The sequence below is a fragment of the Tetrao urogallus genome, assembly GCF_951394365.1.
Source record: "Tetrao urogallus genome assembly, chromosome: 12".
NCBI lineage: Eukaryota > Metazoa > Chordata > Aves > Galliformes > Phasianidae > Tetrao > Tetrao urogallus.
In genome coordinates, this window is record NC_136825.1 from 12,191,391 (window position 1) to 12,209,867 (window position 18,477).

Genomic DNA, 18,477 nt, shown 5'->3' on the forward strand with positions numbered 1-18,477 from the left:
CTCCATCTCTTTACAAACTGTGTTAACACCACTACAGATTGCCAGGCATGTTTTTTTTTGTTTGTTTGTTTTAAAGACATGGATTTAATTTAGCACGGGATTTAATCATCTTCATTTCAAATGTTTGTAACTTCTTGATGGCAGTCTGAAATCTTTGTACTTTCTCTATAGAAAGGGGACATGGCTGTGGCCTTCCCCTACCCAAATAGTTGTATTGCTGCTCAAGAAAAATATTTATACACACAGTTCTTAAACTGCAAGCTGGTTTTAAAGCAGCTTCAGCCTCTCTATGTTTTCAAGCACCTACCTCTCTATAGTCAGTTGGTACACATGGTCAGAACCACTGCAAAAGTAAAAGTTACACGGCAAGAAGAAATATATTATACACCAACTGCTTTTATTTATTTCAGAAACCGTTCACAAGATGGTAGAAAAAACTTACAACCACTTCTAATTTAGTCTTCCATTGTTCCCAGTCAGCTCTAAACCCATTATGTGCAAAGCCCATTTACCATGCATCTAGATGACAGATACAGGCTATGAAATTCTTTATTCTACTTGTAGCAGCTTATGCAGGTGCAGCCAAATACCAAGCCTCAGGACAAATTGTACACAAACTTTACAATGTAGAATTTGAATTTAAAATATGAAACTTAAAATCTACACAAAACTGGTAAAAATCAAGCACAGATACGAGGACAAACTTAAAACCCATGTGAAAAGGAGTCTCGTCTTCCTTTCAAGTGCTTTATTCTGCTACACAGTCAAAATGAAGATGTAAGCTTTGTGGTTAGTTTAAATTACACTCTGTAGATACTATAGACCAATTTAAAAGTTACACATACAGCAATAGATGTCCATTGGTTCATCTGGATTACTTATACAATCCAGTTGGATTGTTGAAAACAAGTCAGGCAAAATTTCAAAGAAAATCCTTGTGCAACTTTTTAGACAAATGTTTACTGATGGGCACACTGTACCCCAGGTCCATGATGGCTGCTTTCTTCATCAGAACTATCATTATAAGCTTCACGTCTCTGGCCACCACCTGAACCACGAGTGGTATCAAATTCCTGAAGATCTACCTCTTCTGCATCACCAATTACATTAGGAAATTCTGGTCTAGCAGGCAGAAGATCTTCAAGTTCCTGCCCCAAAGAAAGAAGCGCATTCAGTACCACATCTCCAACTTCTAAATAAAGTCATGACTTCCCCGCAGCATCAAGACTCCTTGGAGCAAGTTTTGGTTTGGAAGCCTAAACTAGTGTAAGCTCTGAAGTGCATAACTCATTTAAGAGTAACCAAAGTATCTGCAATAACTGGAAAACAAATTAAAAAAAAAAAAAAAAAAAAAAAAAAGCTCCACACATTATCAACCAGTGTCCAATCAGTAATTACAGTTGCACTCTCAAGACTTATCACATGGTCATAGATTCTTCCTTCTGTTCTCATCTACCCAAAAATCAACATCACTTTTAAAAACAGGTTCCAGAAACCTAAATCTCAATTCATATTTCAAGTAATATGCTGCCTATGAACAGTATTAATAGCACAATTTATTAACATTTACAGATTACAAAGCAAGCACAGGGGGCTAACACACAAGCACCTTGCATGCACTGTCCAATAAAACTACCAAATTTATGCTCGAAAGACTACTTACTGAAAGCTTCTCTGGGCTAATCCAGTTATTTTCAGGAAACTGAACGTCAAATTTAATGTAAAGATCCCCCTTCTCAAAAGGATTGCGATACTGTGGCATTCCTTCACCTCTGACTACACGGACACAACCTGTAAGGGTAAGAAACCAATCTGCAGAATGCTGCTTCAGAAAAACTCCTGCCCCACCCAATTCTCCAGTCTGGGCTCAGGTAAAAGCAAAACAAGAATGGAATTAGATATTCAAGAACAACAAAAGCACAGTCAAAGGAGTCCTTATCTCCTCACACTTACCTGGTTCAATTACTTTTCCAGGAGGATATTTAACCACAATTTGACGCCCATCAAGGTGCTTAAATGTGAACTGGAATCCACACAGTGCTTCAACAAGTCCTATCTTGTGCGTCATATGCAAATCATTCCCATCCCTTTGGAACACCTGAAAACAGAAAACAGGAGGTATCTTTTCTAGCACTACAATCATATCCTCACAAGACTGATTATTTAGAGTTTACTGTTGTTCCTAAATCTTCAAGACCTTACTTAACACACTTTGGAAGTGTGCACCTTACAAACGTCATACAAGCTAACAAACACCTCACGACATCCCAAGACAGAAGGTTCCAATTCTAAATCAGAACATAAAAAGGCAGCCCGTAAAGCAGCAGTACTCCTTTACCCCAAGACCTTTTACAAAAATTAGGCTATAAACAAAAAATTCAGGACTGTTTGACACTGCTTCCCCTACACCATGGTACAAAAAAAACCAAAACAAAACAAAAAAAAAAAACCCACACATTTTCATTTCTCAGCATTTATTGTAGTAGCTGATATCTCCATCAGCTAGCTACCTATGGAGCAGGGTTTTGATCAATCAGTCCACAGCTATCTTAAGAGATCTTTAAGCCACACCACTTTGGATTTTTAATGGGAATACACATGAGTTTGTCCACCAGTAGGCTGCCAAAGGCATTACTTCCTCCACCTCCTTTCCCACCTCAAGGGAGATTTTAAGAACACAAAAAGCTTGACTGAATATCAGTCTAGTTCTACTCACTAGGACACAAGGTTTCAGTATTTTTCAGAATAGTTAATGCCGTAAAACCAAATACAGCTCATTAGAAGACTAAGATAGAAATGGAATCTACCATATGAACTTTCAGGGTTTTATGCACATCTGTTTTGTATGTGTACAGTGCTCTCATTACCAAAAACGACGAACCAAGTAACTGTGATGCTGTGTTTCACCCAGTATTATAGAAGAATGCATAAACTACACATAGGTCTCAATAGAATAGCTGTCCACAGCACTGAAAAGCTTACAAATTTTCAAATAGTTAAAGCTGATAATAACTTAGAAATTTGTACCTCAGTTCTTTGAGGCAACAGAATGCTTTTTTAGTCCATTTAATGATTTCCTCCTTCAGAGTAAATCACGAAGTTTATCTTATCCCTTCATAGTAATAACTGGGCTTTTTCAAACAAAACATTAAAAAAAAAGTTATCCCAACTTTCCCTTAGCAGAGGTCTAGGACAGAAAAAGGTCATTTGCAATGTTTAATTCAGAAGTGCAATATGTACACACTAGAATACAATAAGAATGAACCAAGCTCGTATAAAGCAATCTTGTTTCCTAGTGCTTGGTTAAATGATCTAGTTATAGTATCAGCATCCTGTGTTAAATTTCCACAGCCCAACAATAGTGGACACAGAAAGCACCATCTCTACAGCCTAGTAGGAGTTTCCTGTGATGTCACAAGACATTCATAAAATCAACACTTCGCACTGTTTGTGCCACAAGCAATGTAGATTGAAGTTAATGTCTTGAACAGCTCTGCACAGTGACTAAATCTAGCAAAGTCATTGTGAGCTTACTTGAGAAGATTAATGTTCACTAGCATGAAGAAACACCAAAATCCACATGTCCTCTGGTCCTCACTTGCAAATAAAAGCTCACAAATAAAGCCATATTACCTGCTATAGAATTACTAAAGGCTATTCATCATCTCTTCCAGACATGCAATTACATGAATACAGCCATTTACATCACTTAAATATTAAAAGATTGTATCAAATGGCATTTAAAATATAAACTTAAAGGTATTACCTCATTCTCCTTTTCTTGGAGTAACAGGACAATATCACCTGGTTCCACACCTGGAGCCTGATCTGCTTCTCCACTGAATGTAATTCTTTGCCCATGTTTCATGCCTTTGTCTACATGGACTTCAAGTATTTTTACCTCTTTGATCACCTTTTTCCCTTCACATTTTTTACAGCGGTCTTTTTCATTAATTACTTCACCTGAAGACACAAGTTCAGAGATTAACACATAATTGTACACAATTCTGAAAGGGAAAGAAAGCTATTTTAAAGTAAGTTGAACAACATACGCAACAGAACTAGTTATTTAGGTGTTGCTTTACACATCCATCACAAGAAGAAAACCAGACTCTACTTACTGTACTTGGGAAAAGGGGAAGAAAGAACAAAAAGGGAACACAAAGATATATATAAAAGCTTCCAAGCAATCTTATCACGAATCTTCAAAAGATTTTGGACACAGAAGATAAAACAAAAGGTGAGGTTTGCAGCTTGCATTGTTCCTTAGGTCCAAACTCAACTCCAGTATCCTTACCATTCAACTTCTCTTCAAAATAAAACAAACTGCTTTTAAATTCTTCGTTATATTGCAGGATAATCACTGTAAAGGAGGGAGTGGCAGCATCCACTCTTCCTTAAAGTCACAATACCAATTTCAAACTACTTCACTGAATTTCAGAAGCTTAGTTCTGTTCTATTAACAACAGTGAAAGTTGCTAACAGCCCCATTCTGCAGCATTCTACTGCAGCCCTTAAGTACTACATAAATGCAGTCAGTAAAACTAGAGAGCCTCACATACCAAGACAGCTGATCAAATTGGCTTCATACAAGAGCAATAAATGGTGTCCCACAGAAATTATCTACAACTGCCTGGCACATAAGATTCCACTCCTATACTATCCTGACAGTGAATGGTTTTTCATACTGTTTGTCACCTTTAGCAACGCAAGTACTTTTTCCAGCAAACTGAAGGATAATTATACAGAGCAACTTAAATTCTCTGTCCTACCCAACTGAAACTATGTATTTGAATTGTGAAACAAGATGTTAAGAAACATCATTTGTAAAATATTTCAATGAAATACAGCTCTTTTTAATGTCAGGTATTGTCAAAAGCAAAGCTATCTACAAGGCTGCATTACTACTCTGCAAACTGCAGAAGATTCAGAAAGGATTCACATGTAGTACATATCATGTGATGATAAAACAACAAAGTCAGCAAAGGGTATCTTAGTATTTTTTTTCTTTTAAGTCCAACTTTAGGTTTTTAGTTTTAACTTAAACCTGTCCTTGGAGACTAAGACAGTAAAAAAAAAAAAAAAAAAAAAAAACCAACACCAAAAACTTCTAATCCCTCCTCCCCCCCAAAAAATATTGGTCTCTTTAATGGAAGAGTAATAGCAACAAGTAAAATTCACATCTAAGTCTTTAAGAAACAAAACCACCACCACGTAACACAAATTAAAAAAAGAACAAAACACCACAATTAATCCCTGTTGTTAAGCTTCCAGGTCATCTTTCAGCATTCCAGACATAAAGCCTTGCTGCTGCTCTAAGTAAAATGACTTCTCCATACTGGGTCCAGACACCTATCTGACAACATGACAACATAGGGGAAAAGCTTTCCTAGATGAGATGCAATTCTCTATGAGAGAAGCTACGCAACAGTTCTCCCAAACACACAAGATAAACATTTATATATTTTTATTACATATTTATAAGTGCAATGAGGAATATGAAAGAGCCAACCTACCTTCTCCATTGCAGTCAGAGCACACAGACTGCATCTGCTGAACCATTCCAGGAGCCAGCTGTCTGATCATGATACGTACACCTCTACCCCGACATGCATTACATTTCTGAACAGCTCCAGCCTTCCCTCCTTGACTAGAATAGAAAGCACCAGTTGCATTAAAACCAAGCCTTTCAGAAATGTACAACAATATTTACAGCAGTAGGTTAACATGCCTGACTGCACCGCCAATGAGTCAGGTGTCCCTGCTGGCAAAAACACACACACACACACACACACACACACACACACACACACACACTCTCCCCCAAGTAGTTCAAATCCCATGAAATTACAAATACACGATTTTGAGTCTGAGAGCAGACTCCAGTAAGTTAAATACTGATGAAGATCTGACATAGAAGATGCCTCACTGTATCATACGTCAACAAAGCAAGCAGAACCAAACTTACCCATTACATGCACTACAAAGGACATTCTTGCTAAGTTGTAGTTTAGTTGTCTTTCCATTATATAAATCTTCTAAAGAGACTCTGCAAAATAAAGCATTTTCTCCTGTGTTATCATTTAACAATATTCTTTCTCCACATCATTAAAATATCTGCCGAGGACAAGTAATAGAAAAACAGTTCTTCATAATGACTAAATCTGCTGTTAAAACAAGATTTTTTTAAAAGCACCACTGTGCTTTTACAAGGAATCATTAAAAACTGTTCTATACATATGAATACAGGTACAGCCCTGAACATCACTTAAGAGAAAAGCTACGATGTAATTGGTTAGTTGGGTTTCTCCACAGGAAGCAAGCTAACATAGCACATTATGTTTCACTACACAGTCACATTTGATCTTTTAGTTTTCTTTTTCAAAGAGGTTCTACCAAGCAAGTGAGAAGCCCTCCTCTCTCTAGATCATCTTGGAGGCCTTTACAGCATACATACATGAGAAGATTACTTACTACTGTACTGCACTTTCCCCTGGAAAACACAAGATACTGAGGGAGAGGAGGCAGAAAGAACAACACTAACAAGTCCCCAAGGCTATACAGTTCTTTACATTTGTTCATTTTTAGATGCCCTTGAATATACGAGCAAATTCTAATAACCTCTGTAAAGTGAGAGAAGCTTACAAACAGTGTTTCCCCAGGTTCACATTATTGGACAGAAGTTTCAACTTGAAGTATATTAAACTAGAAAAGGTTACCTAGCATTAGCATTTACAAATAAAAACAAAACTAAAGCAATTAGTAATACAGTATACAGTACTAACTGCTAAACTAAGCAAGCAAAAAGAAGTAACCAGACTATGCCAACCATAGAAAAGATGCAACCCTAAGGAAGTTTGAACAGAGCTGCATAACGGGCAAAAAGCCAGTTTTAACTGTAAGTGAAGAACAGTCAGATGTGCTATTCGAGCATGTTGTTCAGTTTGGTTTTGTTTCTGAAGGTTTTTAAGAATTTCCCATTAATTACATACTTTATACTTCCAGACAGTCAGCTACGAATGCAAGTTAGCTAAAATCTTTCAGGAGCATTAATACCTAAAGAGTTCAGCTATTACACAATACTTGTTTATTTAATGCAATTTCGGATTAGAACTTCCAAACATAACTGAGAAGCAACACCAAGAAAATGACGTTATCTAAGGCTTAGTTACAGGCTAGTATTGAGACAAATCAAAGTATCAGATAACCTACATGATTAACCATTTATTGAAAACAAGCTAACTGCCTTCTGGACTATACGTGACACAGAGGTCTGAAAAGGAGGTGCAGACTGCATAATCTCACCTGGGGAGCACAACAAACATATAAACTAGCAGCAGAGTACAGATAAGTTGAAAATTTACATTAATTTCAGCATTACGATACTTACTTGAGAGGATGCATCATATCTTCTCCTCTTCTTCTACCATTACGACTTCTACTCTGACCACCCATGAAGTTGAACAATCCACCACCAAAGATGTGGGAGAAAATATCGTCCATTCCACTGCTTCCACCACTACCTTCTCGAAGGCCCTGTTCTCCATATCTATCATATAACTCACGTTTCTCTGGATTTGACAATACTTCATAGGCAAAGCTTATTTCTTTGAACTAGAAGGAAAGAATCACATCAGCGCACAATAATCTTTAACTAAGGGAGAATTTTGCTACAGTTCCCTGTCCAGCATGAAAACCTGACGAGGATGGTACACAACACAAACCTTCTCCACCATCATCCTAGTAAGACAGGAAAGCAGATTTAGGCATCGTTGTGTTACATCTTGCCTTCCCATCAAACATCACATTTTATTGCAGGTATCCCCTGACTTGCTTTTTGGGCCTAGCACAAGACAGTCTTACTAACAGGTACAAAACCACACATTACTGCAGTAGCCAGCAGGCAAAAACAAGCTACGCACACGATATCGACTGTCAGACTTGTCAGGCGCTTTAGAAGTTGCTCAGTTGTTCTCCTATTTTAAAATGCATTTTAACATATCAGTCCACAAAACAAAGCTTATCTTCACATAGTCATCCCTGTTCACTTCTAAGCAATCTTGAGAACTTGATAGGGATAATCAACTGAGTCAACTTAATTAACATTTTTAAAATTACTATTAGTACATCTGATCCAAACTTCTCATATATGTGGTGTGTTTTACGCTGCAAGTCCCTTTCAAGTCCCTCCAAAAGTACTTTTTCCCACATCTTCACATATTTTACTTTCCAAGAAATATGGGCCCAGAAAACAGATTATTCATCTTTCTCAAATACATATGTAGCTAGATGTCAGTGTCAGCTGACACTGGCAGATGAAGAGGCAATTCTTTTAGCACTGCCTTCTCAACCAATTTGACTTAACTGCTGCATTCTGTCACTAAGTACGCCCTGAGATTGGAAATAAGTAGAGAAGGCATTGTTCCCTCTCATAGTTCTTACTGTTTTTGAACCATCTGCAACACTAAGCCCCCAACATTTTTTTCAGGTTTTTAGATGCTATTGAAACAGCAAACTTCAGGATTTTAAATGAAAAAAATATATAAAAACAAAACAAGTCTTACTTTGTCACCTGCATTTGGATTCTTATCAGGATGGTATTCCTTGGCCAGCTTTCTATAAGCCTAGTTGAAAGAGATACAAAATTAGTTCCAATTTTGAGTCATCTGTACTTTTTTGAGAGACTCAACTAGCCTTCCAAGGAGAAAGAAAAACCTGATAAAATGAGAAAACAAATGTTTGATATCAGTCATGTATCAATGTGGTATATAATTCTGATTTTACTATGTCTCCTCAATCACAGCAAGACATTAAGAACAAAATGGCTGCCTCAGCTTTTCATCCTATTTTATCAGTCACTAATCCAAGAAAAATCATTTAATTTTTTTTCTTACCTACCAATAATGAAACATTCAATCTCATACTGAACTAAGTATGAGTTACATGAGCAGAACGTACACCATCTCTACTTCATTGTTAAAAACAGCAGACAGAATGGCTGCAAAGATTTTTAAATATGCTTTTTTGACCAGTGCTTCGGTTCTTAAGACCATGACCTTTTCTTTAGCAGTACTCCATCACTTTGTTCCTACCTTAGAAGATATAAGCAAGTAACAAGACTTCTTCTACAATTTGGGTATTTCTCGCATCTTCTCCCTGGCCCCACCTCATCGGTTCCCAATATCTGCCCCATGATTGTTAACAGAAATGACTCAAAATGACATTTGAGTAGAGCTGAGCATCTAAATTCTCCCTTTGGAACTACAGCTGTAGAAGAGCTTTAGGCCTGGTAAAATTCCTTTATTTTAAGTTACATGTCTTTACTGATTATCTTGAAGTATGCTGTGCTTAAAAAAAAGTTAATAAAACAAAGCAGAACATCGATATCAGAAGCAAAATGTTCTACAATACACTAAGAGTAAAGAGCAAAAGTCATAGGTCTCATAGTACAAATTACCCATCAATAACAAGGCTTAACCTTTCACAAACTTGAACTGTAATAAAAACATCTTTTCCTTGTATTTTAAGCACTAAAATCATTGAAAAATTCAACTGAAAATCTACATATCATATCAGCTAAAAAGGATTTTGTGTAATGACTGTTAAAGGGAAGAGTTCATGTCTTCGCTGATAGCAGCACAGCATTTTAGAGCAATCCTTAAGATCATTCATGGCCCCAGAGCAAGCAACCTCTTTTTAATTAATGAGAAACAGATCCAGAATCAAGGCTACATGGACACCTACCATAGCTTTATTACAGGTTAGTTCAACTAATCATTGTTAAGGGCTGTTTTCCTCCTGATTCTCAGTAAAACCATTATCCATTTCTTTTTTTCTTTGCTCTGCTTTCATATCTGATATTAAAATATCAGATTAATAAAGCATCCACATGGCCTCTCAGTGAGGATAAGAGGGACAAACTGAGTGCTACAAGGCAGTTGGTACATTCCTTGACAAGTGCAACATATAGCAACGAATACAGAACAGTGGAGGTCATGGAGTGAAAGAGTGCTGCAAGTTCTTCAGTCGTATGGGAGAGAAAACACCTTTAAGGGACTTTGATAAGGAAAAAATAGTGCCTGACGGTGTTAACAGTGCTTGATGGTGTCTGCCAGCCTCCTACCACCTTTCACTAACACTATTTCGACACTGCCACTGCCTATCCCTGCACAAATTAAGCTACCTTGTGCATGCTGGGTAACGCGGTTGTTTGTGGCAGCACCACCCATCAGCGGAAGCAGGTCACTGCTAGTAAACTCGCTTGTTAATTTTCCTTCCTCCCGCATAAACGGGGGTAAAATTTTTTTGGGGGGGAAACAGAAAAGCGGTTCATACCCTACGTACCGAAATGCCTGCGGTACGTCGTTATACCGATGACCCGGCTCCAAGTTTTCTCCTTGCTTCTTTATCACCTCGCTTCGGTGCCCCCGGCCCGGACTCGAGCAAAGCGAAACCCCGCCGGGCCCACACGTGGGACAGACAATGGGGAGGCCGCAGCCCCGCTCTGCTTTGCGCCGCTCCCCCCCCCCCGAGGAGCCCCCGCCCGTCGGGCGCGCAGGGCGGCGGGAGGCGGAGGCCGCCCACGGCCATGGCGGGGATCTCAGACCGCCGTGCCGCACGGTAGGGCCCGGCTCCCCGGCGCTCCCGCCCCCCCGTGCCGCCCGGGGCCCGCCCGAGGCCTACCCGGCTCCGCCACCGCCCGCCCGCAGGCGAGGCTCCAAGGGCCCCTCGGCGCGGCCCGCACATTCCCGCCGGGCTGAGGTGACACCGGGCGCCTCTCTCTTCCCGCACGCGGGCTCAGGCCTCGCGGCGAGACCCAGCGCGGCCCCGCCGCCTCCAGCCGTGCCCCCCCCCCCCCCGCAACCGCCCCATCCCGAGGCCCGCCCCCGGCCCGCTCGCCTCCCGACGGCCCTCGCCCGCTGCCCCGCGAGGCCCCGTCCGGCGCCCGACCCACCCCCGCCCCGCAGCGCTACCGCCCGCCATCCCCGGGCGCCGGCTGCCGCCCCTCCGCCGCACCTTCTTGAGCTCGTTGTCGGAGGCTCCGGGCGGCACGCCCAGGATATCGTACAGCTTCGTGTCGGCCACGTTCGCCATGGCAGCAGCGGACGGCGGGCGCGGGCCGGAGAGGGCCGAGGGGCGGCGAGGGCGAGACCGGGAGCGGGACGAACGCCGCTGCGACGTCACGCGCAGACGCCTCGACGTCACCGCGCCGCGACGCGGGAGAAGCCCGCCCCCCTTCGCCCTTCGGCGGCCCCGCCCCCTCGGCCGCTTCGGGCGCCTGACCCAGTTCCCGCTCGGGGCTGCGGGGGGCGCTGTGCGCGTGGAGCTCGCGCTGGTGGGGGTGGGAAGGGGCTGTGAGGGACGAGCGGGCGGGGTGCCCCGCTCCGGGCGAGCGGAGGTGTGGAGCGTTCCGCGTGGGAGCTGTGGTTTCGGCGTTCCCCGCGTCGCTTCGAACCCGACGTTGCAGTGCCTGTGCGCCCGCCTTTCCGCAGGTGACTGCGCCTTGCTGCTGGGGCGCGTCTCTGAGGGCACCTCGTGCTGTCAGACCTCAAACACCAACCGATTTTTCTTCAGGGTGTATTATCGAGGCTTCGGTGGTTATAAATAACACGGGTACCCATCTGCTCTGTGTTTTTCGTGTTTTGCTCCGCTTATGGGATCTTAAAAAAGCGCTAGTTGCTATGCTAGGCTTGAAGTGGTGCGGAGAAGTGAGTTGTGCTGGAGTGGTGCTGAGGCCACGGCAAGGCACCGCTTTCAGATGGCAAATAAATGTCCTGCTTGTGCCTCATTAGAACCTCGGCCCTCAAACGTGGTCAGGAGTGTGGCTTCTCCAGCCTTTCCTCATACTGTACTCCTGGTCATCAGCCCCTCTTCAGGCAGCGACTGCTGGAAGGCTCTGGAACCTGGGGCAGGTGCTTGGCAGAGGGAAGAGGAGTGGGACGGGGCCAGTTCTCTACAGTGCCCTCCTCAGCCAAGCAGCCATGCCTGGAGCGTGTCTGGGATGAGGTGAGCAGTGTTGGGCCCTGAGGAAAGTCTGCCAGGAGCAGATCAGAGACTTGGCCCACGTGAAAGTGCGGGAAAGGTACTTTGAAATGATTCATGTATTTAAGGTGCAGAAATTTGAATGGGCCTTTCGCCTGAGGGGAACAGATTGAAGCACTTGAAGGCTTCTTTCCTCATCATTTGAGAGCGACTTCATCTCTTCACCTCAGCTTGTGACTGCAGTGGCTGCAGTTGGGAAGAGCCATCTGCTGGTGGTTTCTCTACTCATTAGGCTGATATTTACAGAGCCCTGAATTCCATCACCGTGTTTACGAAGGCTGGCATAACCTGGCTTAGTACCTCATGGTAATACTTGCTGTGGTATTGTAGGTGTGGCAGTCAAGGACTTCAAAGGGAAATGGAGACTAGTATTGGAGGGAGAAAAGTGTTAGGGCAGAAACAGCTACTGGGACAACCACTGCATGAACTGCAATTATCATCTGGCTCAGAGACATGCAGAAAGAAAGAACAAAAAAAAAAATCATCAGGAGAGATAAGTTTCTTCAGTATTTTTAGAGGCTGTCTGCACAGCCTTCAGTAACCCTATGGTTTAACATATGCATCTGACATCAGACACTAGTAAGGCTTCAATGTTCAGCTTACCTGTGTCTTGCACTACTTGAATTCATCTTTTATTTTGGCAAGGCTGCATTTAGACTTGTCAGCTAATATACAAACTGTCTGGCATGCATACCTGCCCTGGTGATTTTGCATTGCATTCACTGATTTATATGCTTCTAGAAATTACTATTTTTGTCATATGGTATTTTCTTATTAGTGGGCAGTCAGGTAGGAAGAAAAGTTATGAGGATGTAGGGAAGCACTTTGCTCTGCAGATCTGAAGCTAAACAGAATCGGTATGATTGGTACCTACACTATTTAAAATACCATAGAGTAATACGCATTTGTGCCTTTGCATTAAAAAACAAAGCAAAATGTCAGCAGCTGGAGATCAGAAGAGCTAACTTAGCTCAACCCAGCAGGTGCTTTGCTTCTACCAACTGTTCATGAGTTGTACTGACAGAACTTGTTAGGCACATAGCTGAAATGTCCCTCACTTCTTTTTGCTAGCACTTGTACATTGTCTTTGTTGTCTTTTGTATGGTTCTTTTTTGTTTGTTTGTTTCAATTTCTTTATCATTCCTCTCCTTCACTTAGCTTATTCATATAGTTTCTAAGATTAGGTAAACTCACACACTGTGATGAAAAGACGGAATGTTAAAACTGCAGCAGTTGCTGTATGAGGTTTTGCTTTAAATAGATTGCACAGTTCTCAGCTCTGCAAAGTATTGATCTGGCTTTAGGCAGGCTCTAAGAGGGATCATTCACACTTGGTTTGTGTTTCAGGTCCTTATGCGTTCTTTATATGGAACAAGTTGAATTTCTTTTCTTTTGGTTGAAGCATTTTGTTATGCTTCTTCAGAAATCAAATAGGAATTGTTTGTGTTTGTCACTGGAAAATCAGAGAGAGAGAGAGATCAGCCTTACCTTACTGTTGAAGAAATATATCCCCACCCCTTCCCTAACAATTTATCAAGTTATCTTATGTGTTTAACATAGTCTTTCTTCCTAGTCACTTGAGTGTGTAAGTAGGCACTGTTGCCTTCTATTTAAAGAATACTACTATACAATCAAATTTAAATATAATAATAGTAATGGGTTTTGTTTAAATACTCCTGAAGAATAATGCAGTCATACACTAAAAGCTATTGAGCCTACTTGGTCTTTTCTTTAAATATTCTTTTATTTCAAATTTGATATGATTAGGCAGTTGGTATATTATGCACAATGTCTGATTTCTACCATTTTTCCACTGTGAAGAAAAAAAAAAGAAAAAAGAAAAAAGAAAAAAAGAAAAGCCATTCAAGAACATAAGCTGAAACTTCCAAATAATGTTCTTTCTAAGATCCAATAACCGAAGAGCATGTTAGGAAGTGGTGGGCAGCAGCCCATGCAGTCAGTTGCAGTGATAACAGAACTGTTGCTCCAGCTCTTGCTGGTTAAGAGGAGCCTGTCCCTGCTCCAGTTCTTCTGACTGGAGAAACAGGTTTGAGTCTTACCATGTGGTCAGAACAAGAGGTCTTGTCTTGTCTACTGTCCTGCCCCACATATGATGATAAAACCCAGGGCTGCCTGGCAGGTACCCGGGCAGCATCAGTAATATGGTTTGTGTACCTCATTCCTTTTCTACTTTCCTGGCCCTCATTTTTGCTTCCCTTGCGCCTGTTTCTCCATCCTCAACTCCTCCAAAATAAACAATTACCCCTAATTAATTATTCCCATAGGTCCAATTTTGCTACATCCACACCCAGATTTGGGTTACTTAGATACAGTTACTTGGATAAGCTGAGCCTTTTGTCCTATTACTGATATGGTTACTAGGTGTCATCAGCCTTATATGATTTAATTCCTAAAAGTCCTTTCCAATAACCTGTACCTCCCACTAAACCACCCATGGAATCCAGCCACCCTCAGAGAGGGATGTGGACTTTGGACAGTATCTCACACTAGTATTTGTAGTTTCTTGTGATTATTTTTTTTTAATCTTATGTCCTTTAGTTTCCCCAGTTTTGTTCAGTTAGCTGAATCTCACACCAAAGCCTAGTCAGCAGTATGACATTTGCTTGCTACTGTAGCAGAGCACAGCTGTTAGAAAATACATCAAAATGTTAGAAGAATATTTTAGCTGAATTTGTTCTATTATTATTTTTAAAATTGCTTTGGGGTGAATTTTATGGGGTGCAGAACTTACCTAATACAAACACATTCTACCAGTGTAAATTGCAAGCAGAGGTATTGTGAAAATTAGTTTGGATAAGGAATCAAAGCATTAACTTTGAAACAAAAGTTGTTTAGAGAATTTTCTTTTACTTTTCAAAGAGATTCATTTAAGTCTTGAGAACACTGGTAAGAAATTTTGGGATGGAAATAACCCTTTTCTATATTTAGGATATCCAAGGGAGAGTTGTCACATTTTTAACTGGTAAAGAAGAGCAAAGAGTGGATAGTGCAAAAACTGATTAACATCTCAAGTATATGCTGACTTTTCACAAGAGAACTGAGCCATTTCAAATTCATATTTCATAATCATAAAAAGATAGTTTGGGGGAAAAATTCATAATAATCTACTATGAAAAAAAACTGCCAGCCTTTTAACAGTTTCTTTAATTGTTTAAATTCCTGAACAAGTCCCAGCTTTCTTCTTGATCTAGTAATACATCTCAGTGTTGCTGGAAATTGACTAGGCAAGACGTTTTAAGTAAGATTTCCAGTGCTTGGAAAAAGGCTGTAGATTACATGTAACAGCTGAGATGTGAGTAAGGCCCTTGACATAATGAGAACTTGCCTTGCCAATTATTGTTGTTTTTAATTATGTTATCTGATATGTGAGTTACACTTGCACTTAATGTTTTCACATAATATTTTGTTTTGTTTTTCCCAGCATGCAACAATCCCTGTGCTATTCAGTATACAATGAACATCTGAGCTGTAAGTATGTGATCTTTCAGTTTTACTACCAGTAACTCTCACACCAGAGTGTTAAAGACATTCTTAAGATAAAAGCTACATTTTGTAATACGTATGCAAGATTTTCATAGGTGTTAAATCTTCATACTTAAAATTTGGATGTAACTAAAGTTGGCATATTCTTGAACTATGTACTTCAAACAATCTGTCCTATTATGTCCTGTTTTCTGTAATACATGCAAGCATTTTCTGTGAAGAAAAAGATATTATTGGTTATTAGTTTGGTGTTTTGCCTCTATTTAACTGAGGGCAATTTTTAAACAACTTTGTTTCGAAGGAGATTTACAAGAATGCCATCTTGTAAGATAAGCAAGAGGACGCTATTACAGTATCTCTGTATCTGCTTATATTTCTCCTAAATTGTACTGTAACTGTTGTAAAATATGCTAGGCCTTCTAACTATAGAGTATACTTGATGAAACCAAAAGTGGAGTAAAGTGGTACTCTCTGTAATACTGAACAGACTGTATGAAGGCTGAAGCAAGAACAAGAGGGAGAGCATTGGAGTAGATAACTGGAGAAAATTCATTTAATGTTTATTCAGAAAAGGTAACACATCTGAGAATCATCCGGATATAATCATCCCTAAACAATTAAATAGGGTTTAATTCCTCCCCATGCCGTTAAAATACAGACAAATAATGCCTGGCTTCTGAGCAAAAGCAGTTGAATAGTGCTCTGAGGACTTTTTATTGCCAGGGCAGAGTTGTGCTATTACAGGGTTTTTGAAGGAAAGGGTGGGTGGGCAGGTAGGTACATGGAAAATGGAAGTAATTACATAGGTAGGGGAAGCCAGGGGGAATGGCAACTGAGACATGAAGAAATACGTAGACTTAAGAATGCTTCAGCAAAAAACCTGTTATATATGGCTTCTCTCTCTTGCCTCTGAGCATGTGCATCTACAAGAGTGTGTTCTCTTTAGCAGAAAGGAGGCAGCAAAGAGATAGCTAGCTCCGTATTTTGAGGCTAGAACATACATAGAAAATAATGAAAACATTCTATAGAAGACAGGTATTTATAGCTTTTTTATTCTAAAAAAAAAAAAAAACAACCTACAAAACTACAAAGCCTTCTGGTTAGTCTACCAATAATGTATCAGCAGCTGTCTTAAAAATACACCAGCCCAGCTTTTCCCAGAACCTTGTCCTTCAACAAGATAAACACATTCCTGAAAGCTGGTACTGAGTTCCAACATCACGATGGCTTGTGACTATTTCCTCTGTGCTTATATCTTATGTTTATAATTAACCTTATTGCAGCCAAGAATCATAGTATTGCTACACACATTACCTTATAGTCAGTATTTAGGAAATGCATTAAGGAATCTCTAAGAACCTGTGGGATAGCAGCTCTTTATATTTTTCATGCTCACATTCTATCCCAGATAAAATAGTTTACATGAAATACTTCACTGCAGTTACTTCTATGAGTGCAAATACTGCAAAACAGTAATGCCTCACCCTTCTATATTAAAATATTTATATTTCCCTTTTTATTTCTTATAGAAAAATGTTAATGTCTTGAGTTTGTTGTTTTGGAGTAATTTTATCTACAAGGTAGTTTTCCACATTTAGATAAAATCAGAGAATCATCACATTTGAAGCTTTGTGGAATGAAACAATATTACAACTCAGAACAGTATTTCTTGACCCATTTAAGAGTGTTATTTCAAAATTGTGCACTAAAGGGCAACTCTGTTCTCATATAAAGATTTTTTTATTTTAACGATCCACACACTTCTGTGACATTGTTTTTGTTCTAACAGGTATTATAACTTCATAATGCTTTAGTCTTGCTCCAAGTAAGTTCATCTGTTTTACTGTTGATTTCAACAGAAGCAGAAGTCTGGAACTTCACCAAATGCCTGTCTAAATGCCATTTTGAAACATATTTGAATAACAAGCTAAAATGTGAATAGCTTTATCTATCATGAAGTTAATAATGTGGACAATATGTGAAACCATGAGATATCTGCCTTTCTCTCAAATACCAACAAAATCCTCGGCCTTTGGGAACAATGTGTGACTTAGCAGAGGGAAATAGTAGAACTCCCTTATGGGTCCTCTCTAACTTTAAAACTCTAAGTAGCTATTTCTATATCTGTTACCTTTGTACTCTAAGGAAAACGGGAAAAAGAACTGTGAGTTGGTCTGCATCCCTTTCACTCAAACAATTACTAATTTATGACTTCATATTAAAGATTTGTTGAAGGGGAAGGTAAGGCAATAGAAACTCTTTTTTTTAATGGCTTTGTTGTTGTTGGTTCTAAAGAAGAAAGGAGTGCATACAAAATTAAGTTGGTTTTGGGAAACAATATTTCTCTTTTTCAGATTTAGAAGTCTTTGTTTCTCTCGGTTATCAGAGAAGCAGTCATCCTAGCATAAAAATAATGATTGTGGTTCATCTTGCATAACTTCAGACAAACTTCTGAACTTCAAAATTAATTATTTCTATCAGTAGAAAAATTAAACCTCCTAAACAAGACAGAGTGAAAAGCATTAGTTCTTTTAAATTGGGCGTTGATTATTTCTGAATAGAGCCCATTTATGTAGCTCAAGTAACTTCCCCATTACTATATCACTTTCACCAGCAAGCCTTTAATAAAAGGGGAAAGGCTTGATATTAAATTATAGCACTTCTCCAAATCTATTTTTTGGCTAATATATGTACTGTGACAGTTTGGGATGCTGCTGCTCTTTCCAGAATTGAGTTAGTTATATTAAGGTTATGAAGTTCCTTACTGTTTTGTTCCTCATAATTCTTGTCTCCTTCTATGACAAGAATTAATTTTCTCGTGTCTGTATTGTTGTAATTCTCTGCAGAAGGAGCAGCAATACGCTGACGAGGAAGAATCAGACCACGTGTGCTGTGAGCTCTCGTGGGTTTTCTTTCCAGCAGCTGTTACGG

At 40.0% G+C, this 18,477-nt stretch overlaps 1 protein-coding gene across 1 annotated transcript; it reads right to left on the bottom strand.

Moving 5' to 3' along the window:
- Positions 1–959: 959 nt before the first annotated feature.
- DNAJA2 (DnaJ heat shock protein family (Hsp40) member A2) lies at positions 960–10,286 on the bottom strand (the record flags this gene model as incomplete). Its single annotated transcript, XM_079541313.1, has 8 exons — positions 960–1,148; positions 1,664–1,791; positions 1,954–2,098; positions 3,767–3,963; positions 5,517–5,650; positions 7,391–7,614; positions 8,565–8,624; positions 10,134–10,286. 8 exons carry the CDS (start codon positions 10,284–10,286, stop codon positions 960–962), a joined length of 1,230 nt encoding a protein of 409 aa, XP_079397439.1.
- Between the last annotated feature and the right edge of the window lie 8,191 nt (positions 10,287–18,477).